General features: G+C 42.0%; 1 protein-coding gene across 2 annotated transcripts; it reads right to left on the bottom strand.

The window, feature by feature from the left end:
• Positions 1-150: 150 nt before the first annotated feature.
• reps1 (RALBP1 associated Eps domain containing 1) lies at positions 151-18,609 on the bottom strand. Of its 2 annotated transcripts, XM_051408651.1 has the most exons (19): positions 17,778-18,609; positions 15,999-16,122; positions 13,724-13,953; positions 12,888-13,050; positions 11,857-11,987; positions 10,808-10,970; positions 10,654-10,717; positions 9,692-9,846; positions 8,770-8,891; positions 8,238-8,318; positions 6,671-6,758; positions 6,128-6,229; positions 5,616-5,676; positions 5,125-5,323; positions 4,816-5,010; positions 4,431-4,520; positions 3,754-3,908; positions 3,535-3,640; positions 151-3,348 (listed from the first exon to the last, which is right to left on the bottom strand). In XM_051408651.1, exons 1-19 carry the CDS (start codon positions 17,928-17,930, stop codon positions 3,280-3,282), a joined length of 2,451 nt encoding a protein of 816 aa, XP_051264611.1. In that variant the 5' UTR covers positions 17,931-18,609; the 3' UTR covers positions 151-3,279. The 2 variants fall into 2 exon arrangements, with proteins under 2 accessions (XP_051264611.1, XP_051264612.1); XM_051408652.1 differs by lacking the exon at positions 8,238-8,318.
• Positions 18,610-18,955: the final 346 nt, after the last annotated feature.

The following is an 18,955-nucleotide window of genomic DNA, read 5'->3' as shown; positions in this document are numbered from 1 at the left end:
GTCAACAAAAACATGAGAGTTCTTGGTTACTGCCTTTAAAGATCCGAAACTGTTGTATGGAGAGCGTTGTGTGCTCATGCAGGACCAGAACCAAGAGCATATTTTCAGGGTCTTTAACAAACAATAAAGAAGTCAGTAAAGAGAGCAGTGTTTAAAATATTGTGCCATTTTTATTTTTGTGTAAAAATCACACAGCTGCTAGTTGACTCTGCAGAGATACAGTACATCCATGCAGTTAAACATCTAGGATCCCACAGCCAAGAGAGAAGGAATTAAATAGAATATTCTTTCGCTGTTAGTCAGCAATTAATGCAAATTTACATATGAGTCCAAAAGTGTGTATCATATACAATATACAACGCAGATCTGGGAGCAAATAGCATTCAAAATCCCATCAAAGACTTTAATGTTAACGACTAATTGCTTCTGCCTGCCTGGATTGCCTTTTGGGTTTAGGGTTGGAGGGGAGCTATTGTGCTAGCAAACATAAATCAATCCCACATGAAGGTTTTTAATAGGGTTTTAAATGGTATTAGTTCCAGGTCTGGAAACAATATAACACACTTACACACGCACACACCCACCCACCCACCCACCCACGCGCACACACACACACACACACCAAGTACATCATCATCCTCAACAGCAGAAAAAAGAAGGCGAGCCGTGATACAACAAGGAGGAGAGGTCAGTCAGCCACCATGGAAACCTGAACGCCAGTTGGGGAGTAAGGCTTAAGAAGAAGATTCTTCGCAAACACACAGGAAGCTCCAGGGACAAAACATTTATAAAAAAATTAAAAACAAACAAACAAACAAGACAGGATATTTTAGGGTACTGGCACAAAAACCTTACAGTTTCCAGGTTGTACGGAAAAAAATAAAACTCGAGTGGTTCATTATTTTTCTTCTTAAAGCAACTTCTTTCTTTTTTTTTTTTTTAAATACAACATCATGCAGGTTAAAAGAAAGCAAAGAGGGACGTAACAAATAAAAAATACAAAAGAAATAAGGAGGTGGGATAGGGGTGGGTTTAAGTTCAAAGTGCAGTTGGGTCATTCAGGTCTCCCGTTCTGTTGACTGGTCTCCGTCTGTAGTCCTGTTAAGCTTCATCTACAACCACCAAGGGTCGTATCTTGCAGATTTAGGGTGGAAGTGCCCTAATAAAACACTGATCTGGAGTTTACTCCCTCTGCAGTCGGGAGCGGGGGGGGGAGCGGACTGCTCGTCAGTACCAAAAAGAAAAAGGCAAAATGAATCACAAACATACAGTAGATGGTGTATTGGAAGATCTAAGATACAAAAAACTGCTCACACAGTTGCTACTATCATAGTACAAACAGCTAAGCATAGTTGGTCTGTGAAGATGTATCGCCCGTACTTGCATAGTGCCGACTGCCCGATTGGAAAACAGCTGAATTCTTAATCAATATTAACTCTTATCTGCACCGTCAGATCGGATGTGCACGTGTGTTTGCTGACCGGAAAATCACAGGAACACTTCTCTCCCTGATCAGCAACACACTTCTTCATGAATGCCGCCTCCTGCAGTCAAGCAGCTGGAATATCTTCAAACCCTTCAAGTGAATGTCTGTTTTGACTCAACATTTCGCATCCAGGTGAAGTTAAAGACTGTAAATAACTGCAGCAACCAAGGATAAGAGGTTTAAAAGAAAGCTGAAATGTTGATGCACAGCTATGTTTGGAAAAAATCAAGAGAAACCTGTGAGAAAGGAATCAAGGTTGCATTTTCTTTTTTTTTTTAAAACACAGCCCAAGTAGAGGTGAGAGGGCAGAGTGACAGTTCAGTCATTTGGCATAAAGTTAAACCATTCAGTCACATCAATCTCCAAACACTGTAACATGAGGGGGGGAGACAAAGCACATTCATTCATTCACTGCAGCATGCCATCAACCACACACGCACACACACAAACACACACACACACACACACACACATAGACTTCAAGGGGCAGTAAGAAGAGGGAGGTTGGCTGAGTAAAAAAAAAAAAAAAAAGCCTTCACCATGATGATTTAGCCATTAAAGGCCTCACACAAACACACATACAACGTCCTGTCCAGAAGTAGGCCAGTATATGTTTTATGGACAGACCAACCACACCAGACTCCAGTCAAAAAAAATGGCACTTTTTACGTTCCTCGTTTACTGGCAGATGTAGATTCCTGGTGTAGATGTTCTCGTATTTTCAAAGCCTGTAATATCTCTGTGACCGAATTTCATCAAAATGTTGTGAAAATGGGGACACACTAAAGGTAAAATGTTCAGTAGACGGACCGTCTTTGATGACATATAAAGCAGAAATGCTTTTAGTGTCCCATTTTCCACAATTGCTGTCCAATTCTAAGTAGGTATTCACAGCAGTATAAAAGGAGATGTGCCAATAAGTGACACAATTAAAGGAATAGTTCGACATTTTGGGAAAAACAACTCCCACTAAAACCACAAATAGTTGTTTTTATTTTCTGTTTTTGTAAGGATTAAACAAACCAGAGACAACACGTTAATTTGTGAATTTTAGAGGAGCAGGTAGGTGTAGTTTTGAACTTTGGACAGAGCCAGGCTCTCTGCTTCCAGTCTTTATGCTAAGCTAAGCTAGAGTCAGACTCCATCTCTGCAATAAACACACACGAGATTGATATAGATCTTCCCATCTTACGCTTAAAGAGAGCGAAGAAGCGTATATTTCCCCCAAATACTGAACTGTTTAAATTTACTTAAAAGTTGCCTGATTTTAAATAGAAATTTGGTGTGGCTTGAGTCTGTACCCCAAGAGAAAATAAACATATTGGTGCTAGCCTCAAGAAAGTCACTAAACAGGAGCAAAAATACAGTCAAACACACAACAAACACACTCCGCCTTTCTCCTTCAGTCATTCAGAGAGTATCGGACACCAGCAGTTTGTCTTCAGACCACACTCGCAGTGGGAGTGCTTTGTTTGCCACTCCGAACCGTTTCTCAGTCTGCCGTCGTCCTCACGTTCACCTCTCTTTAGAGAAAAATTGAAAAGTGCCAGTTCCCCCACCACACTCCTGTTGCCTCCTCCTCTTGGTAAGACTGCGCTCTCAGGTCCTTCCGGTTTATGAACAGTAAGTGTGTGTGATTGAGCGTAAGAGTTTTAACGGAGCACCCTGAAGCAGGTCGGAGCCTCCAGGGAAAGCCAAGATGGTGGGAGGAAGGAGGGAGGGAGCGATGGAGGGGGAGTCACAGCGAGCGTTGCTTCAGATGAACTACAGTTGAGGTTTCCTCTTCACGTTGGTTAAAGGTGGGAGAAAGGTCTGAGCTGCTCCAGCTGGACTTCCAGGGATATCCTCTCTTCAAGCAGGTCCTGGAAAATGACGAAAGTTATGAGTGACTTTTTCTTTTTTTTTTTTAAGGAATGAGAACATTTAAATGCATGATATGTTGTTTCACCTGTAAGTGCACAACTCAACAAAATATATAACATGGTCTAGTTTTTTTTTTTACATTTTAATGCAGAAATGTGATGCATTTACGTGCACATCCTAAATACCTTCAGCTGCTGCTGCAGTTCACTGTTGAGTCGTGCCAACACTGTGTTCGTCTCCTTGTTTCTTCTGATTGAAGCTTGAATCGCCTTTTTGTCTTTTCCTACTGACCTGAAAACACACAAATACACACTTTTCACTAAAACGTGATCCATACCGAAATAACGAAATAAATTATTAATTGGTTGTAAAAGTCTTATTAGCCAAACAACCGTGTCTCCTACCTGGGGATGGAGGGCTGAGTGGCCAGGACGGCAGCTATGACGTTTGATTTCTGCGGACCGTGTTGCTCGTCCTCCGGTCGAAGCTCATCTTCGGACTTCAACCTTCGGCGCACAGGTTTTGGCGGAGGAGCGAGCGGACCGGACGAACCCTTGGCCTGATGGGAAATCCAAAATAATTTCAGAGGCAATAAAAAAAAATAAAAAAATCAAAGGAGGTCTCACCTGTCTTTATGTCGTTAAAGTTAAAAGTTAATAATTAGCAAATGTATTTAGAGCCGAAACGATAAGTTGATGAATCGATTAGTCTCTCTTTCAAATCAGAATCTTTTTTTGATAAATATACTACTATACTATAAATACTATATTTAATCTTGATGGATTTTGGACAATTAGTTGGACAAAACAAGCCGTTCGACACATTGGGTTTTGGGAAACTGATCAGCATTTTAAACTTTTTATATCATTTACAGGCAAAACAATCTTTATGTGATCAGGAGCTTCTATAAGATTAATAAAAATATTAATATTTTCAAAATGTATTCACAGTCATGAATTACCAATGACAAGACAAGACATGAAATGCACCTTCCATTCATTTTTCAGACCGTGTTCAGTTGGGTCCTGAATTGTTTGACGTATTTGATTATGTATTCAGTTTATAGAAGATGTTGACTTACAGAGTTGACAGTCGCTGAAGATCTCTCATCTGCTTGGCCATCACTCTTGACTGTTCTTAAAGGGCCGGCTCCCTCTGACGACTTCTCCGCCTGTAGACACACAATATCCATGCTCAAAAACATGCAGGTCAAACTGGGTATCAACTACAGAATTATGGCTCTAGTGAGAGGAAACATAATTGAAACGTAATTACACACTTATCTGAGTAAATATTTGGTCCAGTGCACAACAGATTGTGACCGCAACGAAAACAACATTTAAAATGTGATACTAAAAATAAATTCTAAAAAGCGAGTTTGTGGAAATGATTTGTTATATTTGTTATACATTGTTTATCATGAACAACTACTTAGAAATCGAGACACACTCCAGGTAACAACCTACCTGTCCAGGCTCACTGTGTATATCGACCTCTGGCAGGCTGGAAGGCTGTTCAGATGCAGCGAAGGCCTGAAACTGACTGAAGTCAGCAAAATTGGGCTGCTGAGGAATCTGTTGGGGGGAGGTGGTGGTGAGCACCGCTCCGCCACCGGGTGCGACCTCGGCCTCTCCACGATGCCCGGTGAGTGGCACTGATGTCTAGAGAGAAGGTAGGAGAGGGAAGAGAGGAGTGAAGGCCTTCATTCATGATCAAGATCACACTTGATGCAAGATTTGTGATGGTGTGATGCAGTTAGACCTCATCTGTCTTACCTGTGTGGGCAGCGGTCGAGGAGGCACAGCAGGCGGGAAAGCTATAGTAGAGGGTTGTGGTTGTCCGGGTGCAGATGTGGCAGCGAAGGTGCGGTTCATGTCGAGAGATGAGGAGCGAGAATGAGAGGGGTGGGGGCGGGGCGGAGGTGGAGGGGGGGCTACCACCTTCAGGGCCTCTGGAGACGTACCCGACTGAGACCTGAACACAAACATTTATATTTCTATGAGTTATGGATAGTGGTAAATTATCAGAGCAGAGGAAGAAAGAAGGTCAAAGATACAGATAAACAGATGTCCCCAGATGTCCCCCTCATATCTGTAAATGGTCACCAAACCACTCTGGGACACCAACTGATACTAGTGATGCAACAGTGAGTGAGAAAGTGGATAAAATATAACATGTAGTGATTGCCTGGTAAAAACATGTCCACAGTGCATGTCCGACAAAAGAAAACAACACAAACATTAAAAAACAAAATATAGCCACCAACCTTTGTCTTGTGATCGGCTCCTGGTCTGAGGTGAAGGAGTCTGAACTGCTGTAACCATCACCTTCATGGCAGGAAAAAAGCCCATAAACATTAGATCAACCTACTCACCAATAATCCCAAAAATGTAATATATGTCTATTGTATATGGTCTTATACATTATACAACAAAGCCTTATTTAAAAGGGAGCTCCAGATTTCACGCATCAAAGTCTGAATACTGCTGCATATGTTAAAGTTGTATAAAGCCATTTGTGGCTTCAGAAGGAGATGCATAACACACACGAACCTCAGACAAAACTGTTAGCGGGCTGACTTGCATTGTGGGTAAAATAGGCACCAGGTTTTGACAAGGAAGAAGAAGACGATATTTCTGGCTCTGCTATACTGAGTTTAAACGTTTTTTTTAAACTGTCCATCGTGAGTCAGACGATGTTTTAGGAGTGTGATGCTAAATCGGTTGAGTACTCCTGTAAGCGTGGACTCCTTGACGCAGCAGGCGATCCTTTACTCACCTACAGTGTTGGCGGCTACAAACTTCATGGAGGTGGGCAATTTGGCTTCTTCAGACAGTTCGGGAGGTTTAGCCAGCAGCGGACTGGTAGGATGGTTGTGGTCTAAAGGTTGGAGAAACAGAGACGATAAAAGTGTCGAGTCTACTGCAGTCAGCTATACAGGGTTGTCAAAAAAAATCTTCAGTAGCAGCTTCAGGAGCCTGACCACAAAACATTTCCACTGCATGTTTATAAATTTAAAAAAAATCCAGACTGATTATGTTTAACCACATTTGTTTCTGTTTACTCATAACAAATGGCAGCCTCTCATTACTTCTCCCACATCACAAACTCAGCAAGGGACACAAAGTTCTGGCCCATTAAACATGCTCTTGCCACTCAAATCAGATTTTTATACATTTCCAAAATGTGCTGGTACGCCTCACAGTGCTTTTTTTTTTTTTTTTCATATTAGCTTTAACTCACATTCATAAGTGATTTAAAGCTCACAGTGCTATCCATAAAAACAGTCAATAAGCAAAGGAAAAGCTGAGGTTGTCTCACCGCTGCCAGTTCTCTTCAGCTCCATCTCCTGCATGTGGATCTTACTGGGCGTCATCCGGATGGGGACTGGGTGGACGATGGCCGTGTCCTGAAGGATAGATACAGGAACAGGAGGTGAGACAGACCGATTTATGAAGGGAGAGAGGCAATTTTCACAGAAGGAGATACGATCGTAGACCACAACACTGCATCAACACTTGGTTTGATACATGACAGTTCTGCTTTGTGTATCAAATGTAAACCAAGTGAAGACTCGGCTTCATGGTTGCTTCAGCCGCACGTTGGGTTACAAGTTTATTCAAAAGTTTTCTGATGTGTTTTTCCATTTTTTCAATTCTCAACCGGGATTACTTCAAAAGAAGACATTTATAATACCAACAAATATGTCTGAAAGTACTTTTTCTGAATATTCTAATTGGAACGGCGCTGTGATACACAAGTCTTTTAACAGCAAGACCTATTTATACTTTTATTCACTACAATAAAGAAGATTGTACTTGTTCTCCACTTCAACTATTTGACAGCTTTAGTAGAACTACCCAACCCAGTGCATAGAATAGTTTAAATTATGTCCGCTTCGACCAACCACAACAGTAAAATGCTTACTCATACTAATGCATGAGTGATGATAATCCAATGATGAAATATATAACACTCACAGGAGTCATTGTTCTGCATTATGAAATCTCTCATTTTTGATACTGTAAATAAGTATATTATGCTAATAATATGTACTTTTATTCACATTTTCAAGACTTTTATTTGTAATGCAGTACAGCTACTTCTACTTTAGTAATAAGGACCTGAATATGTCTTCCATCCCTGCCTAATTCTATATGTACCTGTGATATTTCATTAAAAGCAGCTCATTGATTTGCCATTCCAAATGGAGAGGGAAAAAAAGAACATTTTTCAGGTTCTGCTGGGATTTCTGCCCAGAATCTCAGAGCAGCTAAAAACAATCTAAAAAAGATGCACACTCCTGCAATAAGGCAATTTGTGGTAGTCAATACTGCACTTTTCGCCAGGTTAATTTTGCAGAGCAATTCATGAGCCAATTATTCCTGTGAGGAAAAGATATTCTGCCTGAGGGACAAAAAAGGAATTCACAAACGACAGTTCAACAGTAAATGAGAAAGCACCACACATTTGTTTTTTAAGTACTTACAGCATTGACCATATATGGAAAATTGTATCTGTCACAATCTGCAAATGCACTAGTGATTGGTGGATGTCACTGTAGAAAAAAGGTGATGTCCAATAGAAGCTAAGCCAGCCAAATCACAACACACACTGACCACTGCTGATGCAGCAGACTGCACTTTGAAAGAACATCATGCACAGAGCTGGAGACATGAAGAGAGAGAGAGAGAGAGAGAGAGAGAGAGAGAGAGAGAGAGAGAGAGAGAGAGAGAGAGAGAGAGAGACACAGAGAGAGAGAGAGAGAGAGAGAGAGAGAGAGAGAGAGAGAGAGAGAGAGAGAGACAGAGAGAAGGCAGAGAGATTCAAAGAGGGTTAATGTCTGTCCATTAATGGTGAAACCATGCATACTAAGTGATTGACTTACAGGGTCAGCTGGTGCAATGTTAGAGTCAAATTGGGTCAGAGTTTGTGAGCTGGAGGAGCGCTCGCTAAACGTCTCCCACTGCTGCAGGAGACAGACAGACAGTGAGAAAAAACATGTCAGTCAGCCAGTGCAGTGACATCACACATTTACATCATCAGCCCGAGCCTCTACCGAGATGCGACATCATCAGTCATCGGCGGACGACGTGCTGATGCGACATCATCGGCGGGCGTGGAAACAAAAACAGACATCGCTGACTTTCATACAGAACAGCAGGATACCACCACAGTCCAGGAAGTGAGAGAAGAGGTGCTGAATTATCAGTAATTATGTTGGATAATGAAAAAGGATGAAATGCAAATCAAATCATGATGATGATAAAGAGAAAAAAAAAGGAAGGTCATCTAATTAACCCTGAGCAATTAATTATGATGAAACAAATGCAAAACACAGCAAAAGCAAACAAACGTGGAGCTTACAGTGGGTGTGAAAATACAATGAGTAATCATGTGTGTTGTGTGCATGTTGGAACCTCGTTGCTCTGGTTCATCTCTGGCCAGGCCTGGTTGAGTGAAGGCATGGAGGGAGATTTGTTAGGGGTGACCTCGACCGGGGAGCCCGAGTATCCAACGTCAGCAGTCGACTCCGAGACCTCTGAATACGAAAGATTAGACACAGGTTAGCCAGGTTCCTTAGCAACAACCAAACACACAAATATCAGGGGTCAAAATACAATAAATAATCAGAAAAATCTAATTTCCATTTGTCTGTAGGAGTCTTTCTTCAAAAATTTGCATAAAATATTGTTTTATGGTTTTAGTTATGGGGGAAACAATATAACTGACCAAACATCTGGTACAGGTTTTTAAAATGAGACTATGTAACTTTTAAAAGAAGAAATTAAATATAAAATTTGAAATTATACAATAAAACACATTCTTGCTCAGTTTAAGTGACCCCGTAGTTTTACAGTGAAAGCTTAAATTGGTCTGGTATGACCAGTAGCTTAAGGTGGCCAGTGTTGTTTCTGTCTCAGAAATATAAGCATTTACACATTTAGATTACATGGATTGTTTACACACACTGCTTGACTTTGCTCTGCATAGGGTTTGCACTACAGTTAAACACCAGGGGTAGATAGGCAAATAATAATAGGCACAGAAAGAAAAAAAAAAACTTTCTGGAAGCAGTTCATGAATACAACAAAGTGCAAAAAGTACAATCTGCTCTTCAGAGGATATAATATTAAAATGAACAACAGAAACTCAGAAAGAACATGCACTCTAAACTTGGCAATCCATGGCTAAAATTATTTGCATGTAACATGAAACGTCTAATAGTTCTGCCTAATGTACTGTGTTAAAATACCATAATATCCAAAGCAAAGCAAAGGAGAGAGAGAGAGAGAGAGAGAGAGAGAGAGAGAGAGAGAGAGAGAGAGAGGGGTTGTGTACCTGCTGAGTCATCCAGGTCAATCAGCTTTGGCATCAGGCTCTCGGGCAGTTTCTCGGGCAGGTCGTAGCCATTCTTCCTGGCCACGACCAGGTGGAAGGCGGCGCAGAACTCATCCAGGGTCAGCGCTCCGTCTTTATCAAAGTCTGACAGTTCCCTTCAAACACACACAGTTAGACATTAGTGAGTTTGTCGTCCTGCCAAAACGCGTCACAATGACAGCGCAGAGCTTTTTCAAACGGATCAGCTTCCTTTCAATCTGACTTTATCGTCACCCACATCTTAAAAAAAGGTGTCTGCTGTTGCTAGTTGAGATGGTGCTGCAGGTACACGGATGGGCATCAGTATGTAGCAGATGGCTCATTTACACACAAAGACCCAGTTATCAAGAGCTGAATACAACATTTAGTGATAAATACAGTGAAGTTCACACAGTTAGTGATACTAGTAGAGACGAGTCCTGCTCAAAACAAGTTGTGACAACCAGAATTAAGGCTCGCTCCAACGATTAAAGGAACCTGTAAGACTTGTAACAGCAGTTCCCAAATGGATTTTGATGTGCAGTAACTAACATTTTATTGCCCTTTAAAACAATGACAAGTTGGTAGAGTGGGGTTCCAATCCAGTTTTTCCAATTAATCATTTAAAGCTATTTCTATTGTAAGTAAAAGCCAAATTTTTTTGCTTTTCATCAATAAAGAAATGCTGATTTTCTCAACTTCTTATCACAATATCAAAATAAGTGCCACTTGATAAGAAAGAACACAGACTAGATCAGTAACACTACATGACTATATAATTAAGAATAATTAAAATTATTGATTGATTCATTACTGCCCAATGCATGAAAATGTTTCCTGTCAACCTGTCCTAACCTACCATGCAAAAAAAAAAATGATGGTCAAAAAGTATGAGTTGCACTGGTGGTTCAAACGCCCACATTGGCAGAAATGTGACGACTCACCAAATATGTGACAACTCTAAAATCGGTAGTTTTGATTTGGTGAAGAACTCTTTCGCGGCTGAACCTGAAACACAAAAACAGAGCACAGAAGATTAAAACAATACACTTTTTAAAGTATTGTTTTGCGTGTGTGTGCGTGTCTGCATTTCCCTACCAGGTATGAAGCCGGTGAGGTCTGGCTGGATGGTTTTGAACTGGTTAATATAATACTGTCTCTGCTCATCCGTGATCTTCCATGGATCATCGTAGCCGCTGGACTGTCGCTGGATCTCATTGGTTGTTGCTGCTGAGGCCACAGTTCGTATCGTTGTGCTTTCCTATGGGAAACCACATGGGACGTTTACAGATTCAGGAAAAAGTAGCACTGGTTAACAGAAATACATACAATTATGTAGATAATTAAGTAGAGCAGGTTAGAATAAACCTAACTGTGTAAGGGAAGTTTCATCAGGGGCTATATGTACTGTATGAGTCCTTCTAGCCACAGCTTTGAATGGATTGTCTACGCTTGTTACAAATTCAAAGTGTGGCATTTATATAAAAAGGTCACATTATTCTAGGACTTTGCTCTAGTGGAACAGAAGCATCATCAGATCTCAAACACAATTTGACAAACTGAATAAGATTGTAAAAGAAAGTAAAACTCAGCGTGATGCCTGTCTAAAATTAGGCACTGGGTCTTGAGGCCTTTGCAGTTTTTTCCTTTGTGACACGTTTGAGGCACCACTGTGGTTTGTATATCTCATGTTTAATGTTTGCAATGTCCAATGGTGCCTTTTCATCAGATTAAAAGGATGGATGATGTTTACCACCATTATTCACACAGCCTGTCACAATATTGTGCTTAGTCATTCTCATTATCTCCTGTAGGTCACTTGTGTGTCCTGAGGGTGTATATATATATATGCCTCAACAATATGTAAGCTTACTTTTGTTATCTCTTTGTCTCGCCCCTATTTCAGCTGTGTGATTAGCTTATGGTGTTATTAGACTGTAGTTAAAGTCTATGTATGTGGATTAGGGAAAGACAGATGCTTAAAAGGGCTAGAAAGATTTTTTAAAAAAAGGATTTGCTGAAGGGTTTAAAGCTACGTTGCTGCATCAACAAGTGAGTTGCACAAAACGTAACTGTAATTTATCAGGGGAAATCAGTCTGACCAGCTTTAGTACTGACACGCTGACAGAAGCATGACACGGCCCTACCTGGACTGACGAGGGATGCATTGCTGGGAGTGCGCTGGATGGCGGGGTGTCTGCTGTGAAACTGACCCAACTTTCCTGACCTGGAGGGGGAGGCGAGTGGGACGGCCACATTCCCTCACCTGGCACTGGACCTGGAAGGAGGAGGAGAGTAACGCACACAATGACATCCCATGACGCACAAATAAACATACTGCAAGTGTTATTAGGAAAGGATAAGGGCTGCAACTAGTCCAACATTGGAATTTTACCATAACATACGACAAAGAAAGTAGTAAATCGTGACGTTTGAGAAGCTGAAATCCAATCGACTAAATTAATCGTTGCAGCTTCACGTCTTTTCTTTTTTGTAATATTTCCACCACATTTTGTGCTGATGAAAGCACAGCACAGATCATGTGACGTCTTCTTTGTTCCTGTAATGACTAACAGCCTTAACTGCCATTCTCAGCAAACATCATCTATGTACAGGCTGCAAACACCAGGAAGTAACAAAAACACAACAACATGCCCCTCGCTGACTCTTTCGGGCAAAAGTCTAGTTTCAGTTTTTTCTGCCGAGTGCGTCACATCTATGATGGTTGTTGTTATCATCACCACAAAGAGTGAAACCCTGACGCTTCTTTGCTATAGCTTCCAAAATAAGGTATCTGATTCCCCTCGTGGCCTCTTTCTATTGACTTAGGGCTGAAACTATTGTTTTTACATAACATTGAATCTGCTGATTATTTTCTCGATTAACTAAATAGTGAAAAATGTCCAGATGTCTTGTTTTGTCTGACCAACAGTCCAAAACCCATAAATAATCTGTTTGCAGCGGTATAAAACTGAGAAATCTGAGCCACTGGAGAAACTGACACCAGAAAAATTTGGCATTTCTACTTAGGAAATGTCTCCAAACGATTGAATGAACACCCAATCCATTTATCAACTAATCACTGCAGCTCCACTATACTAAATCAATACCGTGTAACCATTGGCATTAGCGTTATTAAGAAACTACTATTGAGCAGCAGTGAGTCAGTGGATGTTACCTGCTTGTGGTTCTCTGAACTGCGTCCACACAGCTCCGGTTGCAGCCACAACCGGCTGTCTGTCTGCGTTTCCTCCGCTGTGCTGCCGCTTGTGTTTCCTCCACGAGTGAGGGGAGGTGGGGGGAGACTGGTGAGGGGAGACCACCGGGGACGTTGGTTCGGGCTGGCAACACATATAAATACAATCGACGTTCAGTAAGCATGAAAACAACTGCAGATTTAATGACAGTGAATCACCAGGCATATTACGGTTTCACGTGTTATGGGTGTTAACGTTGAGATCCCATCTGAAACACTGAGATTTCCATCTCAAAACATGCCACAAGTACGGGCCAATAAACAATACTTCAAAGCTTTTTATCTGCTCATCGCAGATATGGCATGTTCAAGCAACCAGCGAATGAACATTTCACAACAGATTGATGCAAACAGATATGAGCCGAGGAAGAGCTCCTCGTAACCGACGGGCAACGTGCTGCTGGTTTCAGTGAGGAAAGCTCAGCGGCAGATAACTACAGAGAGTAATTTGAGCTTGAAGTACTCAAACATGCACAGGAAAAAACACAGGAAACACATCAGTATTCCAGGAGCATATCTCTCGTAACTGCTGGGTCCGACTGCAGGAGGAAATAAAACGTGTGTATGATGTTCCCCAAAAGATAGATAATGGTAGGACTAATTGTGGGAAAATGCAGCATGTTTGTCTTTAGACCTCAACAAGTCTGAACTGGTACCTTCACCTGTTAAGTATTTTTTATAACAAAGGATGGTTAGTTATAAGAAAAAATGCAAAGAAACATGTTGATATAAAACATTAAAAAGTGTAATTCACTAACCTGTGGCTCTATACTGGGTGCCAGGGGCTGGATGACCTCGTGGACAGGAAGTGCGGTTGATGATGGGGGACCTTTCTTGTTCTGGAGACCCCTGCCCGGTGGCCTGGGTATTACTGCAGTGGCAGAGGCTGGGTACAACCCCTGACTGTCTGTGTCCTGGTACAGTGCCGCGTGCCTCGCCTCTGCCTCATTCTTCCCCACCACGAACCTGGGCAGTGGCAGGTCTTTGACTGGTGAGACAGGAATCCATTCACAGGATTAGAGGACAGATTTGTTTCATATTGATTTTCCGGTGCTTTTATGCACTAAGCTTGAAGACCGAAATCACTCCCCCAAAATGGTCAGATGTGATCTGTGCTGTTAAGTGGATTTCATGAGGTTTTTTTTTTTTTTGCTCACAAGTTTACTTTTTTTTGGTGTAGCCACTTTCCCTTATTCTGCCTCGTGTGCTTGTGCTTCACTGACTCCCTACATTTCCCATAATGCAGAGAGAAGGAGCAGGAACTTGAAGTAAACATGACTGCTGTTCTGCTGAAGATACTGTTGCTGGAGTAAATGGCGTGTTTGTTTCCTCTACAGTGGATTTGTATGATGTTGAATGTCACAACAAAACAGTGAAAATTGAAAGAAGTACATACTATTAGTTTGCCACAGGATTTCCAACTAAATGTTTTACTTTTTCTGTCAAACATTGTTTTTTTTTTTTACTGCTTTTAACTTCCAACGCTGCAGCACTAAAAAAACTTTAGTTTACTCTAGTTTTTATAGAACTTCTCAAAACCAATGCCACAAAATCTTTACACAAAATTAACAATAGAAGCAAAAATACAACAATAAAACAAACACACATACAACAGAAACGTAAGCCGTTAAGCATATAAAACATACTGAAATTATTGATGCGCAAATATTAAAAAGAAGATATTAATTGGTCATACAACCACAAGGATATCAATCAACAACGTGAACTCAGAAAACACAATGTGCATCAACGAGAGCTGTTCCCTGACAGTCTTATCTCTTTACCACACTGATTAAAAGCTCACTGAGAAGAGAACGGAAACAAATGAGGTGCGTGTCGTACTGGATTGTCATAATAAGAAAAAATTAAGTGGGAGTGTAGTTGGCAGATTTACATTAAAAAAGCTTTAGCTCCTGAAATGGTTTAGGAAACAACTTTCTATTCTCTCTCAGCACCGACCGATGTGAGGCTTTCTGATAGCACAGAGTTAACGGACATTATGAACTCACTGTATCTACTTCTGACACGACTTTATCTTTGAGAGAGAAAGGTTCAAACATCCCCAAATAAAATAAGCATCACTTTGTACAGCATGTCCATTTTGCTATGAGGAAGTAACCTCTGTGCTTCCTTGTGTTTTGTTTTGTTTTTTTTAAATCTAATTATGAAATCATTTCAGCAACTTAATGTTGCAATATTTCAGGCCAAGCAAGTAACTTCATGCAGTGGTTAACTGAGACATCTTCCCTTCTGTTTTTTCTTTTAAGAGTAGTCACACCAAAGACAAACAGAAAAATGCAATTTTGAAGTTAAACCCTCAGGACCTTCGACTACAAACTCTATTTTAGTCAAGATAAATAGAAAGCCAGTAGCAACAGCTCTTATTGTCATAAGCATAATGGCAGGAATAACATGTATCTAATCTTTTCTGATAACATTACATTTTTGTCCAAAGGGACCAGTATCTTTCTCTCTCACACACACACACACACACACACACACACACACACACAATGAGCGAGTTGTGGTTCAGTGTCCTGCTCAAGGACAATCATGTGACGTGTGGACAGAAGGAGGCGGGGATCGAACTGCCAACTCTACGATTAATGGCCGACTCTCTCTACCAACTGATGAACTGTGATTATGTATTTTCAATGACTTACGATGTGTCCACCGACTGCACACTTTAAGCATCGGACACACAGAATGCAAAAGCATTTCAAGTATTTTTTTTAATGTTAAGCCCATCATTTGCACAGTTAGGTAACACAGGCTCCATTCTTCCGCATTTTAAACTAAAAGTCTTCTATACTAACCCTTGCTTCTTGTCCCCTGACCTCCTCCAATTCATTAAGCTATGACTTCTAAAATAAAAAAGACTTTGATCACCCTGGATACAGAAAAGGGCCTTGAGTTTAACAGAAACGTCCACTGTTCGAGAGCCTGGTATGCTTTTTAAAATCTTACTGACTGTGTGGGAATCTTTCTTCAGTGAGTGAGAGAGTGAGGGGGGCATCTGAACGGTGGACTCACCCGAGTTGAGGCTCTCCACCCTTAGGGGCAGACCGGACTGGGCAATGGCAATGAGCTTCAGAGCGATGTAGAACTGGCTCCGCCCGAAGTGACCCAGCCGAGTGGCTCCACATAGCTCTGTGATCTGAACCCACACACAGGAACAAGGAGGAACAGTTAACAACATTGTACGTAAAAAACTCTGATAATAACCATTACTGAGAGAAAAAGAGAAGTCTTTCCTCGGATAATTCACAACAAAACAAACACAATTTAACATGGAAGAGTAAAACACTCTTGCTTTAACAAGAGGTGGACACAAGCAATGCTGTAAACACTTGATTACTGACTTAATGCAGTTTATCTGCTTTAAGTCACAAAAGTGGCACAAGCAACAAACTCTGTTCATTGGCAGATGTTCAGTGGGGCCTCACGGATACTAAGCCTGATTATCACATATTTTGTTGTACTTGACGTCATGCTCAGCAGGCTTTGCCCAAAATGTCAGATTGGGTAGCACAACAGAAAACCACAAAATGTTTAAAATGTGCACAGAATCACGGGAGATACTGCAATTCAGGGTGAGAGCGTACAATGAGCGGCGCTGTGACGTGTTTAATACGCGGACAGCAGAAAAACCTGTGGACATTTAACACCCGAGGAGTTAAACTTCACAACATTAGGTTGGCTCCACCAAGTGTGAGTCTTTCAGCACTGAGAGAGAGCCACAACACCGACAGCCCGCCACAGCTGACTGATCCCTTTCTGGCTGACAAAGGACTTTATTTTGAGTATGTGTAGATACAAAGCACCAGTCACTTCTCCTCCGCCTGTTACAACACAACACTGTAGCTGTATGTGTCCCATGGTGTGCGTTTTGATAGTAGGGGATTACAACACTGCCTAATTCTTCCACCACACAGCTCCCCTTGTTGACCTTGAAAAGGATTCTGACTCACAAACTGCAAATATTGGCCTGCTGAGAGACCGCTGGAGTCACTACAACGGGCTGCAGCAGTTACAGTGGCTACACGTAACACACAGTCAACAGACGGGGACAGTCGGGATGGGATCAATGTGACCATAACATAATTACTATAATCTGACAGATGTATCTGTGGGTTAATACATATTTACAAGGTCTGTGTAAAAGCTGGATACCAGTGTCCCTACCTCAGTCGTGTGTTTTGAGGCAGTTTTGGTTTGGTGACAACTACAACTATAGAAATCACACTGACAGGTGGACACTGGGACACTGGGTCTTACACTGGGTCTGTATTTCCACCACGTCAGCTCAACCCAGTGCAGAACAATAACAGACTGTAATGGAGTGAGGAGACAGGAAACAGTGGGCAGGGATCTAAAGGCAGAGGACTGATGGGGACATCATTTGCTACAACGTTATCAGGCGCTGTTCGGACACATGTCCACAAAAACAAAAACAACAACAACAAAAAAAGACACTTGGAGAGCAGACACACACGAGTGTGTCACACGCATGAGATGTTAATCTGAGCCCAAATCTTCAGCTAAGTATGTGACCTGGCTGCCCACTCTCTTTTTGGCTAAGGCTAACATTAGCCAGAAGAAGGTGTGTCTCTTTTGCTGCGCAGCTTTGCTAACCACCAAGGCTAACCATAGCGTTAGTGGACGACAGGTCAGCACTGACAGCCGGACGAGTGTGTAAAATACCCACTGACGGCGCGACGTTTCGTGGGCCAGCTCCCACAGTCTGGTGATAACACTTTCAAAAAAAACCCACACACACACACAAGCTGGCACTGGCTAACGCTAGCTTACCTGCAGGACAACTTCGCTGGGTAGCTGGGCCGCCCGGAAAAGGTCAAGAACTCTCCCATTGGACGCCACTTTCTTGGTGTTGTCCGTGTCGCAGTAAACGAACAAATCCGAGTAATATTTCTGCTCGATATCAGTCAGCGTTAGGCTTTCCATTGTAGCACCAATCGGACCTGAAAACCAGACTAGTGGGCTGTAGATTAGCCCTGAGCCAATGGCTGGGGCAGGATCCAAAAAATGGGCGAGACTTCAGGATCCCAACTCAGCTAGCTAGCGAGCTACCGATGAGGTTAGCGGTAATAATGTTCACACCGCGCCGTGTCGACTTGTTGTCGTCCGATCCCGCTCTCTGTAAACAAAAACAAACAAAAAAAAACACCCTAACACTATCTGTCGACAAAGACAGCTGATCACCATTCAAACTAATTCAAACGAGGACCGCTTTCATTGCAGTTAATCACTTGAGTTAACTTGTTGGGCCAGCCAAGCCGAAGTAGCCAACAGCTGGCTAGTAAGCTAACCGCTACCTTGAGTCAGAGTCAGTGGGCTCTAACGTTGAGCTAACGTTGAGCTAACGTTGAGCTAACGTTGAGCTAACGTTAACTAGCGAGTCGCAAAGTGCGTCCACCTCCTCAGCCTGGACTTCTAACGCGAAAATCTCACGTAATAGCACTTCTTCTCCCTTTAATCCGTTGTGGGATGCTGTGACTGCGTTTCGGTAGAGACAAATTCCTCTGCGGGGCCGCTAGAAGTAAAGTTTCATGGTCTTTGGGCTCCTTCCTCTAGCGTTAGTAATCTTAGCCGCCATTCCTACCGCCAGTGTCAAGTCACTCAGGGTTAGAAGCGCGACTTCCGGTAAGTTCCTTCAAATTAAAACACCTATCGGCCAAGTGCGCTTCAACTACATAGAGTGGCAATTTTACCCCTCCTCACCCCGAAACTATCAGAATGTTTTCACGGGTATTCATATCTTCCTCCATTAAGGGAAGTGGAGGCTGTATTTCATGGGTCCCTACACTTTGAGGCCTCAAATGCCCCACCATCATTAATCAGAAGATGCATCTGGGTGGTGTACTTTTACCTGTCGTGTCGAGGGGTCGTGTGTTTGAATCCACATGTTCCTTCATAAATTTGTGTTAAATCCAATAACCACAGGTAGAGGGTTGGTGGGTCCCCACTTG

This window comes from Dicentrarchus labrax, unplaced genomic scaffold (assembly GCF_905237075.1).
Source record: "Dicentrarchus labrax unplaced genomic scaffold, dlabrax2021, whole genome shotgun sequence".
Lineage (NCBI taxonomy): Eukaryota > Metazoa > Chordata > Actinopteri > Moronidae > Dicentrarchus > Dicentrarchus labrax.
The sequence above is the reverse complement of the archived record's forward strand: the minus strand, read 5'-3'. Positions and strand labels throughout refer to the sequence as shown.